This window comes from Nesoenas mayeri (assembly GCF_963082525.1).
Source record: "Nesoenas mayeri genome assembly, chromosome: Z".
NCBI lineage: Eukaryota > Metazoa > Chordata > Aves > Columbiformes > Columbidae > Nesoenas > Nesoenas mayeri.
In genome coordinates this window covers 76,945,876-76,968,422 of record NC_137542.1, presented here as the reverse complement: position 1 = coordinate 76,968,422, position 22,547 = coordinate 76,945,876, and the positions used below count along the sequence as shown (strand labels likewise).

Sequence of the window (22,547 nt, the reverse complement as noted above, 5' to 3'; positions counted from 1 at the left end):
GGGCTCTCTGTTCAGCCTCATCTCTATGGTCTTCATCAACTATAATTAATTCACCGAGCTCGTTTGCCTGGGATTTCTCCTCTTCCCTTTGGGTTTAGAGGAGACTGTTGTCCTCCGAGCCCTTTGTTCCATGTGCCTCACGTGTCTTTTTCTAATGTATATAATGTCTCATGCTTGGCGTTGTAATTGCCTGGCCATGTACGCTATCTTCTCTGAGCAAGCTGGGAGGAAAATTTCAACAGGTATTTTTAAATCTAATTTAATTTAATAAGTGAACATAGGTACATTTAGCACCGGTTTTCCAACTCTTAGCTGTTCCAAGAACAATTCTGGTCTTTCTCTTGGCTGGCAGCCTTTCCCTCTTACTTCCAGGTACCAACCACCTCTCAGATGGTTTAACTGATTCGCAGTTCAATTCAGAGCTATTGTTCTTCATTTCTAAATACATCACTTGGTCAAATGGAGAGATATTATCATTATCGCTCCTCACCACCTACATCATTTACCTCCTCAGCCCATGACAGTGTTTCTGCCACCAGCTGCAGTGAATGCAGTTCAGGTCTAAGTTCTCCTATTTATTTGTCCTCTTATTTATTCATCCTCTTATTTATTCGTTCATATGGAGAGTCAGGCAGTTGGGTATTTTCTCTCCTCTGTGATCAATGTAAAAGAAACCAGTGGTAGGTGTGATAACCCACATAAAGGCAATATATTTATCACTGAGAAGCTTTGTCCTTAAACATGAATCCTCACGTCCCTTCTACGAATACAGATCAAAATGAAACCCTTTTAATTTGATTTTTCTTTTGTAAGCAATGAAATTTTCAAACATAGAAGTAAATGAAAGATGCTCAGCTGCTTCAAGATGAAGCTTGAATAACACATTAAGGAGATAATCTGAATAAGTTACCTAAAATAAGGGGAAAATGGGTATTTCTCTCTTCTCCTCTGTCCATATGAGTTCATAGTTTATATAGTTTAGCTGGACGAATGTATGAATTTTCAAATTGTTTGTGGATGTACACTCATGCAGCACTTATAGGTGTCACTTCCACTTAAAGAGAGATCAATAATGTTCCCGAGGCTGGGGTGAGTGGGACAAGCAGCTGCCGTAGAGCTGCCCGGCCTCTGCCTCAATGATTTATTTAGTCGGTTGGTTTAAGAGGGTGAGTTCTATATATTTTGTCGGCACCACCGCTGCGGTGCTTCCTGATGAGTTTTGAAGTCCTCGGTGGTGCTGCTCCCCCCTTGAGATGCTTTGGGGCTACTTTGAGCATCCCGCTGATCTCCGCTTGGGACACCTTCTTCCTCTCGCTTAGCGGGTCAAACGCTGCTCCTCGCCATCAAAAAGGACAAAGGACACTGAAGGATGAATCTCTAACTGAATTTACTGGGAGGCAAGCCAGCTCGTGCACTGGGGATTGCAGTGGAAGTGAATAGTTCTGGACCATTAATATTAATGGTTATGTCTTGATCTGCTCCCCTGCTCGACTTGCCTGCTGTGTTTTAGCACTGGAAATGAGTCTGTATTAAACTTACTTTAGGGAATAATGGAAAAATGGAAGAGGCTAAAAGAAATCATAGCTTCCATGGTTTTTTATAATATTTCATAGTCTATTTATTACTCCCTATTTATAAACAAGCATCCTGTTTCTTCACAAACCAGTGAAGGTCGCCTTGCTTTTCTAAGTCCGACTTGATAGTTCGAGATGAAAGAAGGGAGGGAAAGAAAAGGGAAAGAAGGTGAGAGGAAGATGATGAATAGCAAAAGAAATTACAAAATATCAAAGTAATAACGTCATTGAAAAGAAACATTTCAACTGGTAATGATGTACTGCAATATCCCTGTCTTTGCATGGGGATGAAGATGCTCATACGGGACCTTTAACCTCCAGCACAACCTTTCCCTGCCCATTTTCCACCAAGCTTTTAAGATTTAGTTACGACACTCGGGCGCCTTCGAAATTCTCGGGTTTATTTAACAGTATGGTGAGTTTTCTAATTTTCTCACACATTGGAAAGGGGAGCTGTTGGTTTATTTACCAGTGGAAACCATCGGCCTGAAGACGAGATGTTTTACAGGGCTTATGAAACTGTGTTTCATCACACTTGGATGTATGGAAAGTGATGAAAACAACCCCCCCTGCACCTCCATCCCCTCATGCACCTTCAGTCTCGCTCCTTCAAAATGCATTGGGTTATAACATTGACGCCTAAGTCACCCATCAGTGCAATATCCAAAGTTAAACCACACGTACAAAATAACCCCTTAAAGCTGGGTGAAATCCTATCGAATCCTTTCTAGAATAAGGAAAGATTTTCTGGCTATTTTGCTTGAAATGGAGATGTCTTCAGAAAAGGTTTCCTAAGGTTAAGGAGCTAAAAAATAACTTAGTAAAGACAGAGAATCAAAGACCCAGCAGATAACACTGCAAAGGCTTGTTATCCATATGGCTCTGAGTTGCAGTCAATTTTCTTCTTTAATAGGATTATTTCTTTGTCAGATATTTATATTCTCCTGCATGAAAAGTTGATAGAACATGCAGCATTGATATATTAGTGCCAAGCAGATTTATTCCTTTAGCTGCTCCAATACTCACTGGAGCCCTGCTGGGAAAGGAAGATTTTGCTCAACTTAATAGTCTTTTTCCTTATCAGATATTCATTTAAATGGTTTGCCTATAAATACAGGCCATGTTGAGACATGTATGCTATAAATATTTCCGAAGATTTATGCTTGTATTAGGCGTTCCTTTAGCTGGACATTAATATATTGCAGCTACTACAGCCAATTTAAAACAAAACCAATAACCCTAGTGATTGTTTTTGTATCATAATGTAGTTTTGTCCTCTCTATTGGCTTCATTTTCATGTTGGTTGATGTTCTCTGCAGAGCTGTTGTGCTTATGGCAGAAAGAACAACTTGAGGAGGCACCACGACCCTTGAAAATAAACCATAATACATGGGATTAAGTCTTCAGGCTATGGGGCTGGAAGTCAACCTGCAAAATCATTGAATCATTGAATCACGGAACCATTTTGGTTGGAAGAGACCGTCAAGATCATCAAAAAGATCAGCCAGGCCACTGAGTCAAAATTAAACCAGGTGTGGGAAATGGTTTTGATTGACTTAAAATCTCGGCACTTGGCGCCTCGCGTGTTGAATTTCCTACTGGTCAACTTCTCCCAGTAATGATTTAACCTTGAAATCCTTTCCTCTGCTGTATCTATTCCATTTTTGACAATAAGAAGCGGTCATACATCACGTAGCTAATTAAATATATATATATATATGTATATAGATTGAAAACTGCTGAATAACATGTGTGTTTTTTCAGGGCTCTTAAATACCGTGCAGATGATGAGATTATTTGAGGGTCTTTTCTATTATATCATTTTACGTTCCTACTCTAGCTATTCTATTCTTATTTTATTAGTTTGTCTTCTGGTATCTGAGAGTTAAGATTAAAAAAACACCAAACCTTGAAGTTTTAGTTTAATTAAACTGATCCCCATGAACGAGTCCCCCCTCAGTGTCCTCTTGTCCAGCTCCAGAGCCCCAGCTCCCTCAGCCGTTCCTCACACGGGAGATGCTCCACTCCCTGCAGCATCTTTGTTGCCTTACACTGGACTCTCTCCAGCAGTTCCCTGTCCTGCTGGAACTGAGGGGCCACAACTGGACACAAGATTCCAGGTGTGGGGTAGAGATTCCAGTAGAGGGGCAGGAGAACCTCTCGGACCTACTGACCATCCCCTTCTAACCCATCCCAGGTCCCATTGGCTTCCTGGCCACAAGGGCCCAGTGCTGGCTCATGGTCACCCTGCTGTCCCCAGGACCCCCAGCTCCCTTTCCCCTACGTTGTTCTCTAAAGTCCAAAGGAAAACAATTCTTACAATGTAAAAATCTCTCTCTTCACAACCAACTTTCTTTTCAGTACTCATGTTGTGCCTCTTGCCCTTTTTTAATGAGCACGGCAAATATGCCGAGCTTTGAATACTGAAATTGTAAAACACAAATTGCAGATGAAATGTGTAATGACTCAGACAAGACCCTATTATCTTAATCCAATCTCATCGGCAGCAAAATACAATTGTTTCTACTTTCTCCGGCTTGCTTTTTCTAAATGAAACTTCATGAGCTGGAAAGTTAAGTTTCTATTTGCAAACACTGATCAAAAGCAGCTCCTTTTGTAGATCAGACCAAACCAAGGTCTAAAATGGAAACATTCTTACATTCCTTCCAAGGGAAATATTGGGAAGGTGTTTGATTCCCTTGCTTGAGCTTTCAGCAAAGTCAGAAGGTTTCCTTCTGATTTTCACATTGCATTATAATATCAGCCAAAACATATGTAGCTTCTATATGTAGGTTCTACCTCCTCATCTCAGGGAAATAATTGCTTTTAAAATAGAATTAAACCTTCGGGAGGTGTAGTTACGCATTGGAGAACCAAAGAGGTCTTTGCCAAGGTGGAGTGTGTTGGTGTAAAATGTCTTTGTTCATTTTTTGTCCTTTTTTGCAAGATGAAACTCTGTAGATCACAAAGTTCTGTGTACACAGACCTGCCCTCAACAGTGATCAGGCTGCAGGTTGCTTATATATCTTATATTTTATGTATCGTCTGGTCCTGCAAACCTCTCAGCTCCCAGCGCTTCGCCTTGCTTGAAATCACCTGGAAATGCAAGAAGATGCAGAAGAAATTCTCCATTCCTTGATGGATCATCAGGGATGGCGCTGGGTTGAATCCCAACGTTGGAAAACAACATCTTGGCCAATGAGACTCGTTCATTAATTGTGATAATTGAATATTTCCAGGCTGGGTGTAGCGTTTTCTTCCAGACATAGGAAAAGCAATATGAGCGACATCCAAAAACCCACATTGTGACCATCAATACTGAAGCTAAAGGTCTTCAGACAAAACCACAGTGAACTTGCAGGCAATTTGACTTAACTAAAACCAGTATTTTCTTCTAAACCATCTGCTGATGCCTTTCCTACACTAGCATTATTTTTTTTGACATTAAAAGCTTCAGTAGATTTAATTTACTGGCCCCCAAAGAGGTTGATGCCTTTGGGTGTGTGAACACCAAATAATCCCACCTGACCCATAAAATCCTGAACCACGATAGATTTATGGTAATGCTGCCTTTTAAAATTCAAACTAAAGCCTTGACGCACTCAAATCATTGGGTTGGTTTATAGCCCTGTTTCTCTGGGTTTAAATGTGGTGGGTATTTGAGGGGAAAATTCCCCTTTTACAGAGAAAAACCAACATTTACAAAGTGCTGTGAAGGCAAAACCCCCAAAGTTCGCATTTGGGGTCACTGGAATGGTTTTTCAATTTATATTTTACTTTTATTTCACATTATTTTTTAAAAACGCGGTAATTCTTGAAGGAATAAAATGAAATTAGTGTCTCCTTTCCCCTGGAAATACCTGGAACTCCAGGGGTAGTTTCTTATTTCTTTTTACATCTCAATCTTCAAACACAAAAATCCTCCCGCTCGCTCGACGTGATGATGCGGTACCTGCCAATAGAAATAAAAGGAGTTTCGATACTGAAAAAGGTCGTGTCAAGAACATAAAAAGGGCTTTGGTGTCCACAAATGGGTTATTAACCATAAACCACGGCGTTCGCTTTGGGCAAGACCTTGGAAAGCCAACGGGTTTGTCATGGGACACAACGCGCCAGACCAAGAGAGAGAATTTGTATCAAAACTTTATTTATTAAACAAAAAAATGCACCATTGGAATAACCTTTCTATAAAAAAATGAATCTGGGACTGTTCTACAGTGCATTACAAAACCCCCTTTGTCTTCACGTAGTAGTATACAAGATTGTGTGTAGAAACAGTCGGCGGTTTGGAACCCGTAAGCAGGTTTCCTTTCATAGAACAAGATTTACACTTAAATATTGCAGTCACTATTCTAATTTGGTTAACAACGCTAGAGTCCGACAATTGAAAGAAACCGTTTAGAGGCTCAAAATGCCATTTTTAGGCCTTTTGTAACAAGCTTCTTTATTTTTCTTCCACACTAAGGCTAGTTAAAGCTGGAGTATAACCCATTTCTAGCAGAAAAAACGTATCACTAGTATGCTAAGAATTGTTGAATTACCTCGCAAAGCCCTTTTAATGGCATTTCCCAGTGCCAGGACGTTGGGATAACAGGCTGGAGTTGGCGCTTTGTGGCGGTGACCAGTGACACGGTGACTGGTGACCCGCTGCCCAAATCCTCCCCAGCACCCGTGGCCATGGGCACAACTGCAGCTTTAACAGCCTGCTCTAGTTTTTTCCAGCCAGGTATCCCTTGTATATCATAAATTATCCAAAAAGAAAAGACTCTAAAATAATAAATTAAATATTACTTATAAAAAGTCCACCCTCCCACCCCGCCCCGTCCCAAACGCGGCGGCGATTCGCCGACCGAGCAATCGCCGAGTCTATTTTACAAGGATAAAAACAGCATCGGTCCTTGTCCCGACGTGGAAATCCGTGTCCGCAGGGGTTGCCTTGTCTTCTCCGGCCAACCCCAACCAGAACGAAGACGTGGTCAATGCCTTTTGCTGAGAATGTTAACAAAAATAAAGGTGATGGAGCTTCCGAGAAGCCAGTTGGACAGGACAGGACGCTGAGCAGGTGATGGGGATGCAGGGAAACGAAGTTGACAGGAAAACCGATTATTTTTTAAATAAAAAGCCTTCTTCCATCCAGCTTTCAAGGATCCAGCTCAGACTTGAGGCCGAGGGGGCTGCAAATTGGCCGTCTTGCTGCAAAACTCTTCCCTCATCTCCATTGACTTTGGGATTGACCATGGTCATGGCTGAAGGTGGTTTATGTCCGATCAGGGCAGGACATACCAGCATCTACTCATGGATTTGAAGGATCCTTGATGAGCTACAGCAGGAATTGTCCCATCAGCTCTGAGCGGAGAAGAAAACACCCAACACTTCCCAAGGGATCATGATTAACTCATTCCCATCCTTCCATGCCATCGTTTTGCCTCTTATTATTCATATTTTGTGGGTCGCGCTATTTCTTTTTGGCAAAAGATGTCAAAGCGAGTGAGAAGGGGCTGTAAACATGTGCAGAAGCTTTGGAGAAGTGTTTTAAAAAGTAATATATTCTTTAAAGATGTCAAGGAGGGATCCAAGCCAGATGTGCAGCATTCTACCCACACCACATTGGAAAGAGAAGGGGTCATGAAAAGATGCTCCTGTAAATAAGCGAAAGGCAAAGCTCCTAAAATAAGAAGCTCAGGGATTGATGTTGCTCCAATTTTAGGTCTTGGAGTGAAAAAAAGAAGGGAAAAACAATAAAAAAATCCCCTTTTTGTTTATGGCAGCGCCGTTGTATGGATTAATTAATGCCCTTCCATGTAACATCAAACCTCACAAGCTCATTATATTTGTCTGAGAGTGTCCATGGTTGAGACGGTCATGAGCTACAAATAGTCTGAATTGGCCAAAAATCCTAAGACGTTCTCAGCCGAGCTCACCGCAAATAAACAGAGTGTCGGCAAAATCTAACGAGCAAGTTTTGTGCTAAAAACTCGTTTGGAGTTTTGCAAGTTATGTGGTTCACCCATACAGCAAAAATATAAAATGCCCACTTACTAATTAGTTTGGAATCGCACTAAAATCATCCTCAAATTAAGGTTGGGAACGTCTCCAAGGACAACAGCCAAATGGAGAGAATTGTCCGTCCCCGTGGAAATGGGGACTCGGTTCGGTGTCAACTTGGCCTTATTAATTTAAACGAGCTGAACCTGAAACTAGAAATACTTTGAAGGGCAGAAGAAAGGCTGAGCTTCTTACTTACTTAGTCCCAGATTAGTATTCTGACATTAAAAAGGTGCAGAGCTGCTCTTTGGAAGTCCTGGGGGTGGTTTCTGTTCTCCCGCTGCAAATCCAGGGTGGGAGATATTTCATAAATGCTAAGCGAGAAGACACATTTGACCTTCTATTCCTATTTCAATCTCTGCAAATAAAGCCGAGGAGATGTTGAAAAGCTGCATTAAAACCTTCTTTCTTGGAGCTAAAATGGAGGTCGTGATTCTACCGGGTCTACCAGCTGAGCTGGGTTTTCATGGGGAAAGATCGGTGTGTTTTATTTTAAGGAGAGGTTTTTGGTTACAAATCTTTAGAAATTGAAAGCTCAGCCTCCCACGCAAGCAAAATTTCCTTACTCTGGAGAAATATTCCATTAAAATCTTAGTAAATTGAATAACAAGGCATTTTTAAAGGAGCATTTTCACAAGCGCACTAGAGTTCCTAATGAAGCATTTGAATTCCTCCTTGACATCCGATTTCCTTTCCAGCACGGGGCCATAGAAAATAATCTGAATTATTACTTCTGTTGCAGCGCCATTTTACTCCAAATATTTTATTCGGAGATTCACATATAATTACCCACCTAATAAAAGGAGCTATTAGGTTGTAAAGATCCTATCCCTTCCATGCTCTTCTAAAATTATGACCCACTCAAGCTTGAAATCAAAGGCAGAGCTGAATGGAATAATTCATCTGCAACTCTCTTATTGGGTTTCGCAGCCTCCTAACTGATAAACATGCAAATCAGGTCCCCAGTGGTGATTCAGCTGCATAAACAGGGATTACCGCTGAATGCCACCGAAAATTTAGCAATAAAGCGTGTGCACACACAAAATTTAGGCAATTCAGCCAGTTATCGCTGTCAATAAACACGGCGCCGCGCCGCTAAAGCGCGAGGGGATCCCTCAAGATGGTCTGCGGCGTCCATCGCAACCAGGAAATATTATCCTTGTAGAAAACCCTTCCTAATTAATTTATCGGCCACCATGGGCAGACGTGGTTTATTACGAGCTGAAGCTCGTCGTGTCGGACCAAACCGCACATTATGTCCTCTTGGCATCATCGTGCGAGATGAGCGACGGCTGACAAAAGGAATGGGGAATTTGCCTTTTCATTTTGTGCTGTTGGGAGAAGTCGCACATTTTTGGTGTGGCGATGTGATAATAACGGGTGTTTTTGTAGTCAGTAATTACGTATTTAAAAAAACCCAATCCTAAACGAGTGACCTACAACACTTTCTCATTAGCGGCACGGTCTGTGCTTAAACACAGACTTGTGTGAGGTAAGACTAGACCTAGACAAAGAGCTACAAACCTCTACGGAGCAAACCATGAGTTAATCATGACAACTTGAGCTCTACGAAGACTAGGAGATCAAAACGAGCAACCCGGTGGCATCGCTACGACTCCGCGGTGATGAAGCCATTCGCCTCGACCCGTTTCCATCACTTGAGATGCCAGATCTACAGTTCCGTAACATTTCCATTATTATTCTTTCCTTTTTCTTCTTACTTTTGTTTTTTAAGCATTCCTTTAAGAATCTTCCTTGCACTGAAGGTGTTGTACCGGCAACAAGATGATTTTCCGGGGGTGGGATGTGTGAAATGCTGGTATGCTGCAATGTTCCGGGATAATTAGCGCTTCATCAAGAGCCGTTAGAAGGCTGAGCCTGTGATAGCGTTGAGTTGCTTCATTAGCCCCTCCAAACTGGCCATCTGTTCGCTTAGATCGTCCTGCTCGTAAACCTGCGAGTCAACAAACACACACGGATAAGCGGGATGGGAACGGAACCCCAACAGCACCTCCTGGGCTCCTCCCACCGGGATAAAGAATCATCGAATGGTTTGGGTTAGAAGGTCCAACCATCTAGTCCCACCTCCTTGACATGAGCAGGGGCATCTTCCCCTAGATCAGGTCGCTCAGAGCCCAGGGCATGCAAGGATGGGTTGATGCCTACAGGCTGGATCGCAAAACCTCAACACATGAGCTGAAAACCAGGAGTGACCACACTAGAGCAATTTAAATGTTAATGACCCTTCCCCAAGTCATTTCCCAGCTCTATCCCTTATGCTGCATGTGTGCACTATGAAAATATTTTTAGCACCCAAGGGAGACATCCAAAGCTCATCTAAACACATCAGGCTCTGAGTCAAGCTCAAAAAACAAACAAAATCCCCCAATTTTACCCTTTCTCCCCAAATTCTGACCAAACAATGAGTTTGTTGTCTATAATTGTCCTCACAGTTGTGGAGCTAGAGCAACGTCGCTCCTGGGAGCGAAATGCTGTGCTGGGATAAAATAAGGCACTTTACATTGCCAAATATCCCAGTAAAACCTGAGAATCCTTCTGCGACTATATGCAGAAGTGTATATATATATTTTCTATATGACAAAGCAGGAATCAAACACTGCTGTCCTGTGTTCATCAGGCAGCAAACCAAACCCTCCATACCCACGTCAAATCCTTCTTCTTTCCCTTTAGGTTGAAAATGTAAAAGGATTCCCTAACAAGGTGTTGGACAAATCACTGCAAAGAATTCTCCTGTGCGAGTAGATGAAAAGAGGTGATATACAAGGTGATATACAACATGTATTTAATATATTGCCTTTTTTTCTTCCCTCATTCCTTTTCTTTCATACTCTTTCATCTTCTGAACCACGTGAGACCTTTCTCTCACACAGTCTTAATGGAAGCAAAGAGATTATTCTAATTTCACCATCTTTTCAGTTTCACTTATCTCCTCCCTCAATGTTCCTTTTCTCACCATTATCTGGTATTACTATACACTCATTTTCCCTGCTAAAGTTATTTTTCTCCCCTTATCGCACTTCTCACCCCTTCTTTCTCTCCTCCAAATACCTCAGGAGAGGTTGTGCGAGTTGTCCCGTGGAGGATATTACCAGAATTTAAGTGCTTTTCCCCCTATACCACACACCCCAAAGTCCATTAAAGTCAACGGAAAAGTTTCCACCGCCTCTCAGAACTTCGGACGAGCTTTCTAACAGCAGCTCAGTGATACCTTAGCGAAAAGATTAACGTGGAAATTGGACTAGAGAACAGAACTTGATGGGGATGAGGTGATGAGGTCCTTACGTTGGTGGAATCCTCCGGTTGTTTGTGACCTTCTTCTGTCACCTCCGGGGCCGTGGGGACCGAGACGGGCAGCAAAGGTGACCTGGCTTTCCCGGCCAAGCCGAGGGACGCTGTTTTAACCTGAGCCTTGGGGAGGTTAGGCCCTGGAAGAAGAAAGAAAAGGGCATTAAGAAGCTGCAGGTAGGAAAGGGGGGATTGCGACGACATGATTTCTTCCTGGAGGAGCATCAGAGACAATACAAACACGTTCTGAACGCTCTTCAATTCTACTTCATGAGCTCTGCTCTATTTGTTGATGTGACTTTTTTGCTCTTTTGCAAAAACCTAAAGTTTTCACACAGAAAATTAACTTTTCCTGGGAAAAATACCTCTGAACAAGACACTCCAAGGAAGATACAAAGGCCCCTGCCTGGCCAGTTTGATGTTGAGTTTGATATTGAGTTTAATGTTGAGTTTGATGTTGAGTTTAAAGGACAAAATGAGACCGAAGAGCAGTGGCCAGGCTGGGGGAATGGCCCTTCATTTCCACGGTTCTCCTCTATTTTTGTTCTCTTCTAATGATTTAAACCATCAAATAATAACACTTTCATTTTGGGCGATCTGCCTCCACTCAGCACAAGGTGCTGGAGATGCAGCTGGAATAGAGGCGCACAAAACGTCCATTTTTAACACCACCAGGATAGGCTTAACATTAAAATTGCCCTACAGAGCCAAACTGAGATCACGTCATTGGGACGTGGGCACAATTTTTGTTCTGCTCATTTGACTCCCCTTGAAACCAAGATGATGAATTATAAGAAAATAGCTTTTTCTATATATATCTCTTCCACTACAACCTGCAGCAAGTTCCCTGCCTTTTTTCTGTTATGAAAATGTGTATCATAATAGAGGTTGTGTTGTGGAGTGACCAGGAGCATGGGAGATGTCTCCATCCACATGGGAGATGTCTCCATCCACGTGGGAGATGTCTCCATCTACATGGGAGATGTCGCCATCCATGTGGGAGATGTCTCCATCCACGTGGGAGAAATCTCCATCCACATGGAAGATGTCTCCATCCACATGGGATATGACTCCATCCATGTGAGAAATGTCTCCATCTGCATTGGAGATGTCTCCATCCACACGGGAGATGTCTCCATCCATGTGAGAGATGTCTACATCCGCACTGGAGATGTCTCCATCCACACGGGAGATGTCTCCATCCGCATGGGAGATATCTCCATCCACATGGAAGATGTCTCCATCCACATGGGATATGACTCCATCCATGTGGGAGAAGTCTCCATCCACGTGAGAGATATCTCCATCCGCATGGGAGATGTCTCCAACCACATGGGAGATGTCGCCATCCATGTGGGATATGACTCCATCTATGTGGGAGGATTCTCCATCCATACGGGAGATGTCTCCATCCATGCGGGAGATGTCTCCATCCACATGGAAGATATGGGACATGTCTCCATCTGCCTAGATGTCTCTATTCACACGGGAGATGTCTCCATCCACATGGGAGACGTCTCCATCCATGTGAGGCACACACGGGCTCCAATATCCACGTCTTGGACCGCAAACCCACCCAGTTTCCACTCAGAACTGAACCACCTCTTTGTGAACCTCAATTTTGAACACCTATTTGTTTGCTTCAGCACCAGACTCCCACTCGATTACCTCTCGTTTCTTATAGATCATTAACAGCTCACGAAAGCAAAGCTCCTGAGCCTGGAAAACAACTCCAGCGTAGTTGGCAGCTGGCGCAGCCCCGGCTCTCGCTCCCCAAATCCCACCAAATCACCGTGGTCATGACAGCTCTCCGTATCCCTCCAGCTCCGGGAGACGAGAGCTGCAGATTAATTTCCTGCTATTTCAAAGAATCGCGTTTCTATTTTTAATTAAAGTAGTGAAAACACAACGGAGCAGACGAGCGAACAAAATCCCTCCCGAAATCCCGCTGCCAACAGCCTGTTCATCAAAAGCAAAGAGCTGCAAGACGGGGGCAGAGAGGGAGACTCACAAACGCCATTCCTGTCGGGCTGAGAATCGCAGATAACTCCGCTTTAGCTCGAGCTATGAACGTGTGAAAGCTCCATACAAACTAAAAGAGATCACTGCAGAGATACACTCACTCTTCCAGCCCCGCTTTAATCGCTTAAAGCCTTATTTAATAACTGGGCCGCCAGACTTCCCGGTATCTCAGAGTAAGGGGAGAAGATAGAGCTATTCCCAAAGATTCCATCTCCTAAGCGCTGCACATTCAAATCGTTCATTTTATTTAAAAAAGGAAGCGCTTTCAACTTCCATTTCTTCATAAACCAGCTTATTTCCACACAAGTGTGTGTGGCAGATGCACAGATTGATGCTTGAAACGTGCACCCACCAGTTACGCGCTGAGAAACGCAAGAGCCGATTCTCAAATAGAAAGCGATGAAGGAACAAATTAACCCTCAGGTGCCTGGTGCACGGCCTGGAGCTTCTCAACATGCTTTTATTTTGACCTCAATGCTTTGAAAACACCCGCAGCAAAGAAATAACCTGTAGCTGTGGCATCGTTCAGTTCCAGGAGCCCTGGAAAAAGAGATTTACCCCATTCCCCGCCCAGGGAATTCGTCCTGGGACATCATTGTGACATGAAGAATAAATAATAAGATACAACTGCCACAGAAAATTGCATCTGTGATGATTATTTGTTATCTAATGGACCCATTTATTCTTCATTTTACAAGTGCGACATTCATAGGCTTATGGAGAAGTCAATATTTGAGACGGTGGGGAGGAGCTCATGGGAAATGCGGAATAAGTCGCTATTGTAATCCCTTAAATCCCGTGGTAAAAATCTCATTTCTCATGTGTAACTCATTAATTGTAGTAATCGGGACTTACAGATCCACTTTTCAGCTCAAAGAGAGATGTTCCCTCCTGGATATTGCTAATGAGAAGCCAGCATGATGATTAGCAAGATCAGCTTGTGCATCTTTTTGCCCTTTAGCTCCCAAAAGCAACAGGCAAATCGTGATGCTCGTCACTAAAATGAACCTGGGTAACTTCTCCTTGCACATCGCTGCGTATTTCGAGTTCTTTGCTACGTCTTACAGCGGTGACCTTTTCCAAGGGAATGCCCGTTAATGCGTAATTAGTACAAGACTCGAGCCCTCTTCCCACAAAGGACAACGTTAAAGAGCACGAGCAAGCCTCTCAAAGAGAACTCTGGACGCAGAAGGTTGACACGCTAAGTAAACTGATTCATGCAAACGAGTAGCTAATTAAATGAAAAGCACTTTGGTTTCTAACGTTCTCCAGCTCAACGGGAGCATCGCAAGGAGAAAACAGAGGAAACCTTGGAAGTGGGGCCGCAAGAGGGTTAAACAACCCCAATCCGGTGCAACTCGGGGCGGCCAAAGCATGGATTTACCATTGAGAAGTTTCATTTTCTCAGGAGGGTTATTAAACACTTCATTAGTGAGATAATAAATGGCTACCAGGCGCAAATCCCAGCGACCGCCGCTTCTCCGAGGCCTATACCGAACCATCCTTGGGATGTCAGGAGATGCGCACATCAGCGCGACCCCACGTCAAGCCCTAAAAAAGCAATTTTCTAAATCTAAGTTGTACGTTATGATGATGGACACCAAGTAAAACCAACAGAGCATCCATCTTCTCGATGGTGATGCTTCGGGAGAGCTCCTTCGCATTATGTTCTGTTGAGATGTGTCAACGGGGACATGAGATGATGTACTCAACCAGGTGAGGACAACTCGTTTCAGGGGGAGGGCTCAGGGTTTCTGCTGTTTCGCGTTTCCAAAGCACAGACAGCTGAAAACTCAGAAACGGCCCCAAAAATGCTGTGTTACCACTCAAGGGATCTGAGGTCTGTGTCAAACCTGAAGACCAACGTGGTTCAGCTGTTACAGGTGCTCTGGGTGATGAGGCAAAATGGAGACATGGAAAAAAAGAGCTAAAAGCAGAGAAAATGGAGATGAATGCAAGAATTGGAAGGAGCTGGTTTATGGAGAGACAGCAAGAAATGGTGCTTAGTGCAAAAAACTAGAGGAGAAGGTGGACTTCCTCAAGATCTGGATCTAGGACCAATTCTTAATCTTTTGATACATATATATTGTAACAGACAGGACACTAGAGACACTCCAAAAAGAGGATTTTGCTGGAAAAATGGGCCCATTCCAATGGGATGAAGTTCAACAAGGCCAAGTGGTGCGTCCTGCCCTTTGGCCACAACAACCCCCTGCAGCTCCAGGCTGGGCACAGAGTGGCTGGAGAGCAGCCAGGCAGAAAGGGACCTGGGGGGACTAATGGCCAGGAAGCTCAACAGGAGCCACCAGTGTACCCAGGTGGCCAAGAAGGCCAATGGGATCCTGGCCTGCATCCAAACCAGCGTGGTCAGCAGGACAAGGGCGCTGAAAAGGTGAAAGCACATTTATTCATGGCAGAATCCCCCGCAATTGAATAATGATGGCTGTATATCTTCTTTATGACCCATACGATAGAGCTGACCAGCTCATTAGAATGCTACTATAGATCTAGAGAAAATATTAGAGGAGATACCTCCTTTTAGCATCAGTTCAATCAAAGCCATGACAAACTCACTGGGCACGATCCTAACATTGATTTTGCTACTAATATGGTATGAGGGCCAGCGTTGGCCATCCGCTCCAGGGTTATAATCTCTATATCATTCAGATATTGAAAGTCTTTGCTGTAAATCTTTGGATCAATCTCTGCAGCTCCCAGTCGCTTTCGCCCCTTCTGAATTCTGCAGGGTTGGTCCATTGGCGATTGAACAAACGGGGCAGCAAAGCAAAGGCTACTTAAAGTGGTTTAAGTGCTGGCGAGTCTATTGCTTATTGCCTTGTTGATTTATCACAAAGGGCGGGTAAAAATGCCAGAAGAAAAATGGGAGATAGAATGAACATTTCCAAAGACGTTGGTAAATGCAACATCAGTCTGGGTGGTGACTCGGAGGGCAAGTACAGGGTCCGGCACAACAGATTCTTTCATTGCTTTAGTATTTATTTATTTCCATTGCTTTATGGCAGATTATTGCCATCAACTTTTGCCAAATAACACAGTCCTACACATTGTCCAAGAAGATTACTTATCCCCCAAAAAAGCCTATTTTCTTTCTCAGGATGATGGGATTCTTTAGGAAGATGAGTAACGTGCCCTGATGCCCTCGCTCTTTACCTCATCTCCTAATTATGATGGTTAAAATGCAAACTCTGATTGACTTTCAGAACAAAGAGCCCTTTCGAGGTAATTAGGTTTACTCAGGAGAGCAAAACAAGGGGAGCTGGATCCTCATAAAGTAAAACGCAGCACTACATCAAGATGAATGGGCTCCACTATATATCAAAAATAATTCAGCAGCGCTATTTGGCAAAAGCGGTTCTCCAATAAATAAGGATTTATCTACTTCTGGCTGCTGTCAGCAAGCGGATTACTTGCTGATGGATGGCAGGTGCTTCCAGTAAAAACGCAGCGATGTTGTGGTTGCAAACATCGACCCAACATACGCTGTATGGCAAGAAAATGATGCTTGGAAAGCAGGAAAAAGCTGAGTTCTCGAAGGTTTTCTGAGCCAAACTGGAGATTACTCAAACTAAAGGAGATACTAACCTGCAACCAAAGCAGATCCCAGCTATGGAAATGTTCTCATTTCGTCCAAGGGTGATGCTTGAAACCAGCTTTTTAGAAATGGTGCCGCTTGGGAAACAACCCCAGCAATGAGCTGGAGAGGCCCCGACCCCTCTTGCTCTGCCATAAGCCATTTAATCTAAGCCAGAGACCAGCCCGTCACTTCATTCAACAGCACTTATATTCTATAGAATAACTATCTTCCTGCTCCTTGCACGCTTGCTATTTAATCCTTAAGCAGTTTGCACATTGGAGTGGATCACAGTCAGTTCTTTTTCAGCATCCACAAATAGTCCTTTCATTACCAAGCCTTGAAATGAGACTCAAGCGCTTGGCATCGGCTCAAGTTGCTGTAGCGTAACTGGAGACTAGAAACGAGACCAAGCAATTAATTCGCCATCTCATTTAATATATTTTTATCACTTGTTTTACGCTACTGAATTTTTATTCCGGACTACCAGAATGAAAGATTGGATTATTAGTATAAAATTGTATACATCCGCTTTGCACTTGCAGATATTTCTTCAGGTTTGGGCTGATCTCGCCCAAGTTGCTACCACCAAATTGAAGTTGCCAAAGAGCCGACTATTGTTTGTGCCAATCGTTGCTTCCCGTATCGTTTTGCTGCGTTACGGCTTTAAATAGCATTGAAAAGGTGGTTGTTTCCATCATGGAGCGTCCTGCTTGGTTAAAGTTTGTTTTGTGCGCTACCTGAAATACAACAGCTAAAAGTTACAAACTAAAAGAAGTTTATATGTAGAAATGGGAAAATATCCGCGTTAGGGAGAATGTTTCTTTACAAATGTGTGGATTGCTCCTTTCAACAGTCCATCTGAAACCAAGACCCTTCAGTTGGCTTTGTAGGGATGGGGAACAAGCCTGGGTTAGTTACTCCCAACGGGCTTTTCCAGTCTGGTAAATGTTTGATATGTTTTTCCCCGAATCGAAGGCTTTTTTTCCCCCCCGCGTCGCTCTTACCTGTTTGAGACAGAAGCGGCGTGTAAGGGACTTTGGGTTCTATTGCACTCATGGGCGGAGGTAGCAAGGGGTTGGCGAAGCTGCGCAGGGGGTGCGTGGGCCGCACGCAGGCGGTGGGGATGGTTCTGCTCGGGGCGTCCTCGCCGCTCGGGTGCTCGGGCTGCGTCTGCGGGAGCAGGGACGGCTGCTGCGGCGCCGGCCCTTCCGTGACAGCTGCAAGGAATGATCCCGATTCAAAACACCATCAAAATACTATGTGTTTGATGGTCATTTGCAACAGGAGGGGCAGCGTGAGCATCCACGCTCCGAAAACATGGGAACAGTTCATTCAAGTTATCGGCAGGCAAATAAAAGCCCAGATGTGGCCGTACGCCATTTGAATCTCAAGATATATTCCTTAAAAATACATTTAAAAGCAAAAAGAATGATACCTTTACCTCCTTCTCTCTTCGCTATGTGCTTTTAAGTATTAAAAATCAATAAACACCTAAATACATCACGCGGAGATTGGAACAAGCTACAACTCCATGGTGACGGAGCTGTTCTAGTCACAGTGGAGAAAAGCTCGTGACATTAAAAAGGACTTAATTAATTTCCACATAACCAATCACCAAGATTGTTTTCCCTTGAGACAGAGGTAACGTTGAGTATGCCGGTGTGGGTTGTTTTATATTCCAAGTCGGTTCTTCAGAGACTTCAACGTTCCATGTCAACCACTATATATATATAGGTGATGGTTTCCCTGTGTTCTGCAGTGTTTCTTAAAAATGCTTTGGGGATCAACCCCTGGCATGGACTTTCCACATCAGAAACCAGAAGAAAATGTAGTAGTGAGGAAAACAAAGGTTGAGACAAAGAGAAAAGCCCCCTAGAAACCCATAAACTATACATTTTAACGTGACGATGACTGTACAGGAGCTTTCAGGATGGGTTGGTCCACAGCGTTGTCTTTATTAAAGACAGAAAGGAGAATTCCAGAGAAAACAGATGATTTTCTTCTTGTAAGGGAATTGTACTTGGAATAAACAACAAGCTTTAAAGCTTTAAAATGTTTAAAATCTTTCCAGTCTCTTCCTGACCATTACGCCTATTCAGGACAAGCTGTACTAGTTAAGAATTAATTACAAGGACTAGTAAGTCTAAGTCTGCAGTGGTGCTTTCCAGAGAGCAGCAAGAAGGTTCTTAGGGATGTAGTTAAGCGTAGATGAGGCTCTTAGGGACGTGGTTTAGTGCTGGGGTTGGCTTAACAGTTGGACTTGATTTCAAGGGTCTCTTCCAACCTCAATGATTCTATGAGTCTACGACAATTGGATTGGAAACACCAGCTCATATTTTCCAAGCCCTGAATCCCAAGTGCTTGAGCCTGTGGCATCTCCCGGCCCTTGTCCCACCTCTCGCCAAAAATTCTCCTCTTGGTGAGAGCACGCACAAGGTCTCACGTTAAATAAGGAAGGAGAAGAGTGGAAGGAAGCAAAGCAGTTAATAAAGAGTCGGATCACAACAAGCACTTATTTAATCTGAGCGTGTTGGCGTTGGCTGGTGTCTCCACAGTATCCAGGCGGGATGACTCACAGCACAACAGTTAATCATGCGGGAACCTGAAATCGAGGAAAACTCAACCTTTTACTGAAGAAAACAACCTTCCTGACACACAGCGCTCAGGATTAGTTATTATACTGGGACCCCAAATGCTCCAGAGATCCGCTTTTCCTTCCAAGCCTCCCGCAACAACCACAACTCGCCGTGCACATAACGTGCAATTACGCCGCCAAGTCAACTCTCAAGGCATTTTGTTATAATTAATGTCAAAGTATATAAGTAATTGCAACCTACTAAGTGGCAAAGCAGTTTTGAAAAATGGAAATGAGGGTTTCTCCTTGTTTCCACAGCCCCATTGCTTGTTCCTATGGCAGTGTGGCAGACAGCCAGGGCAATAGTGAACACCACGGACAGGAACCCAACAACAGGAGCAGTCCAAGGTCAAAATCATCTACATTTTGTAGAAGTTTGCTTGACGGGGGCTCATTTTGTTGCATTCCCCTTCAAGGCTCTTTGCATTATCACGCTATTACCCTCGCTCTGCTCTTTTGTTTCCCTCTTTGCTCAGCAGATGCCTCTTTTCTCCTCTGAGGGCTAATGTTCATCTTAAAGAAGTCAGAGATATTGAGGTTATTTGTAACAGGGTAGAGCACGAATGATAGAATCATAGAATAGTTTGGGTTGGAAGGGACCTTCAAAGGTCACTTAATCCATAGTTTATAGCTCTTTTCATTGCCCACACGTTCAAGGTGTCACAGCTCTGGGCTCCCATGGGTGTTGGGTTCTTCTCTCCCTTCACCTTCTCCTGCTCAAGGAAGATGCAAAACAGTATGTGAGTCTTGTAGGGGTACATATCTGAGGTGACAACGCTTCCTGCGGCAAATCCTTGGTGATAAAGGATTTGTGATAATATCTTTATGCTTTTCACCTCAAAATGTTCATCAAAGTCTGAACTTCCTATGGAGGCCAAGGACAGTTCTTTTGGGAGGCTCTTGACCTGCTCAGAGAAGCAAATAAACCAGACGCTGCTCCTCGCCATCAAATACCTTCTTGGTATTTTCCGCAGCGGTACTCCCAGATAACAAAGCTTTATCAGCGTAATAGTCTCCGCGTTAAAAGGCTTTATCTTAAATTACTGCGTTACCATATGTGTACATTTTATCTTATAGATTTAGCTGTAAAATGTGGAGACCCACATATAAAAGATACCAGGTTACCCTCCAACTATTACTGAAGAGAAAGCTGCGATGGCTCTATTAAAATTAGAAGCTAGAGTTGGGTTTAAATATCGAAAGTAAGTGGTCTAATGAAGGTGCTTCACGCAGAGGAGACTTTATTTTGTAAAATAAGAAGCGCGCACGCTTGCAAACGTAACGAGAACCATCAATCTGCAATTCACACAAGTGCCTGCAGGAAGAGAGATGGATAGTTTATTGAAGGATGGACTCATTCTACATGCAAGGAACGTTGAGAATAAGGTTGCTTTGAACTTCAACAGCCATGGATGCTGCTCACCAAGCAGAAGAATAAATAGTTGATATCAAGTCTTTTGATCTGCCCTTTGCTTTTGCAGAATCGTTGGTTGGTACAATGCTGTTAAGCAGATGAATGAATTGAGGTCTCTGAACGTATTTTTACATCGTGTATCTTCCGTTGAGAAGGGGAAATATTCCCACTTGGATTGGTTGCTATTGGCTCTGCCACAGCCTGAGGTGATGAAAAATCAATACGGATTGAAACCAAGAGTTAATAACATTTCCGAGTACGTGATGGTAGGTGGAGACTTCACATTTTATTCCGTATCTGCTAATGACTTTCTACGTATTTTTAAACCTATACAGGATGTAAATATAATGTGATCAAGACTATAAACATGTACAATGCTGCCAAACCAGGGCCTCATCGCTGTTGGGATCTCTGGATATTATTATAGCAGAAGAAGTGATTTTTTTAGCATATTTATTGTAAGTTTACTGTGACCCGACTCTCCATTTCCTTCAGTTTCCTCTTGAGCACAAAGTTGCTCGTAAAGACAAGTCGCAACACTCCAAACCTTCAAGTCCATGAGAAAAGGGCCTTGGGAACCAGAAGAAGGTGCTGGAGCATCGTCACTACGGCAGCAACACCTTTGCTAATGGCCTGGCCTATGATTTATTCAGGGATTTCTACATGGCGATCAATAGGATGCTCGGTGAGGCGGTACCGTGGCTAGAAAAGAGAAGAGGAGAAGAAAAAGAAAAGAGAATATAACATTTGGAGGTATTTTGTATCATCTGGGAGCTTTGGGAGTCAATTTGCCACAGAGTACTGTTGCAATTGTCATTGCACATTGTAATGGGTTTAGATAATCTTGGAAATAACACACAAGTCTCAGTGACCCAGACCTCAATAATCCTCAATAGCCGTTATCCAAACAAAGCTATGTCCACCGCTTCTGAATTATTTAATGGGAAATTGCCCAAATGATCGGAACTCTTCACAGCTTGAGCTTTTTCAAGGCCCATCAGGTCTTGTGAATAATTAAAGCTGGTTTGTATTCAGGCTTCTCGAAGAAACTTTTGTGTATTATTCACAATCTTCTGTTCAACTCTCAAGGTTATCGCGCTTCAAAGACCTGAGAAAACCCATAGATTTGGAACCAATAGGATTTCCAAAATCTCATCTCCTGATTCTTGTAGATCTGATGCATCAGGGATGTGTGATTTGGGGTTTGGAACGCATAGTTACATGAAATATTCCATATGGTGTTTACCAGCCTGTCTGTATCTCTGAAGCATCAGCAGAACTGGGGAAACATTCATTTTCAAGGCCAGATTTTGGATGTGAGGACCGAAGATGCTCATGTCGTTGATGAGCAAGTTGAGCAAATATTCAGGCTTCAATTTCATTTCTTCCTTCCACCTCCATGATCAGGCACGGGGTGGTTAATTGGACTTTTATTTCCTCAAAGTCTAAGTAAGAAACTGAATCTATTTTCTTTCTGTGCGCAGCATTTCTGGTGCATTTGGTATTAATTTAAGCAGCAGATGAAAACCTGATGATGCCGGCGAGGCTCTCCAGAGGAAACCGCCATCTCGCTTTGAAAGGACCTCAGCAACCACACTGAAAAGAAGCATTGGGGTGATGACGAGGACACCCGAACCCACTTTTTACCTACAATCGCACCTCTAGATTTCAATCATCGGTCCCCAAGGACCTGTCTGAAAGCAACAAGCAAACAGGAGGAAGAATCAGGCGTTTCAAGATGGAAACGGCAGCAGAGACGGTGACGTGCAAAAAATCCGCATAGCAGATTGACATTCATCTGTCAATAACTCAGGCTCGATATGCAGTAGAGTGAAGGGAGAATGAGAAGAAAATACGAGCACTCCAACTATAATTAATGTGCCAGAGCACGCTCGTTAGGCTTGAACAAAGAACAGATGGTGCGGCAGAGGCTCACGAGTTGTGAAGGTGAAGCTG

General features: G+C 43.3%; 1 protein-coding gene across 1 annotated transcript in view; it reads right to left on the bottom strand.

Moving 5' to 3' along the window:
* Positions 1–9,483: 9,483 nt before the first annotated feature.
* DCC (DCC netrin 1 receptor) overlaps positions 9,484–22,547 on the bottom strand; it is a gene marked incomplete at both ends in the record, with an annotated part of 255,054 nt that continues 241,990 nt past the window's right edge. Inside the window, 3 exons of the mRNA XM_080362678.1 lie at positions 9,484–9,573; positions 10,923–11,065; positions 17,547–17,759. Of these exons, the coding sequence (XP_080218804.1) occupies positions 9,484–9,573; positions 10,923–11,065; positions 17,547–17,759 (446 nt within the window). The remainder of the gene's footprint in view (positions 9,574–10,922; positions 11,066–17,546; positions 17,760–22,547) is intronic.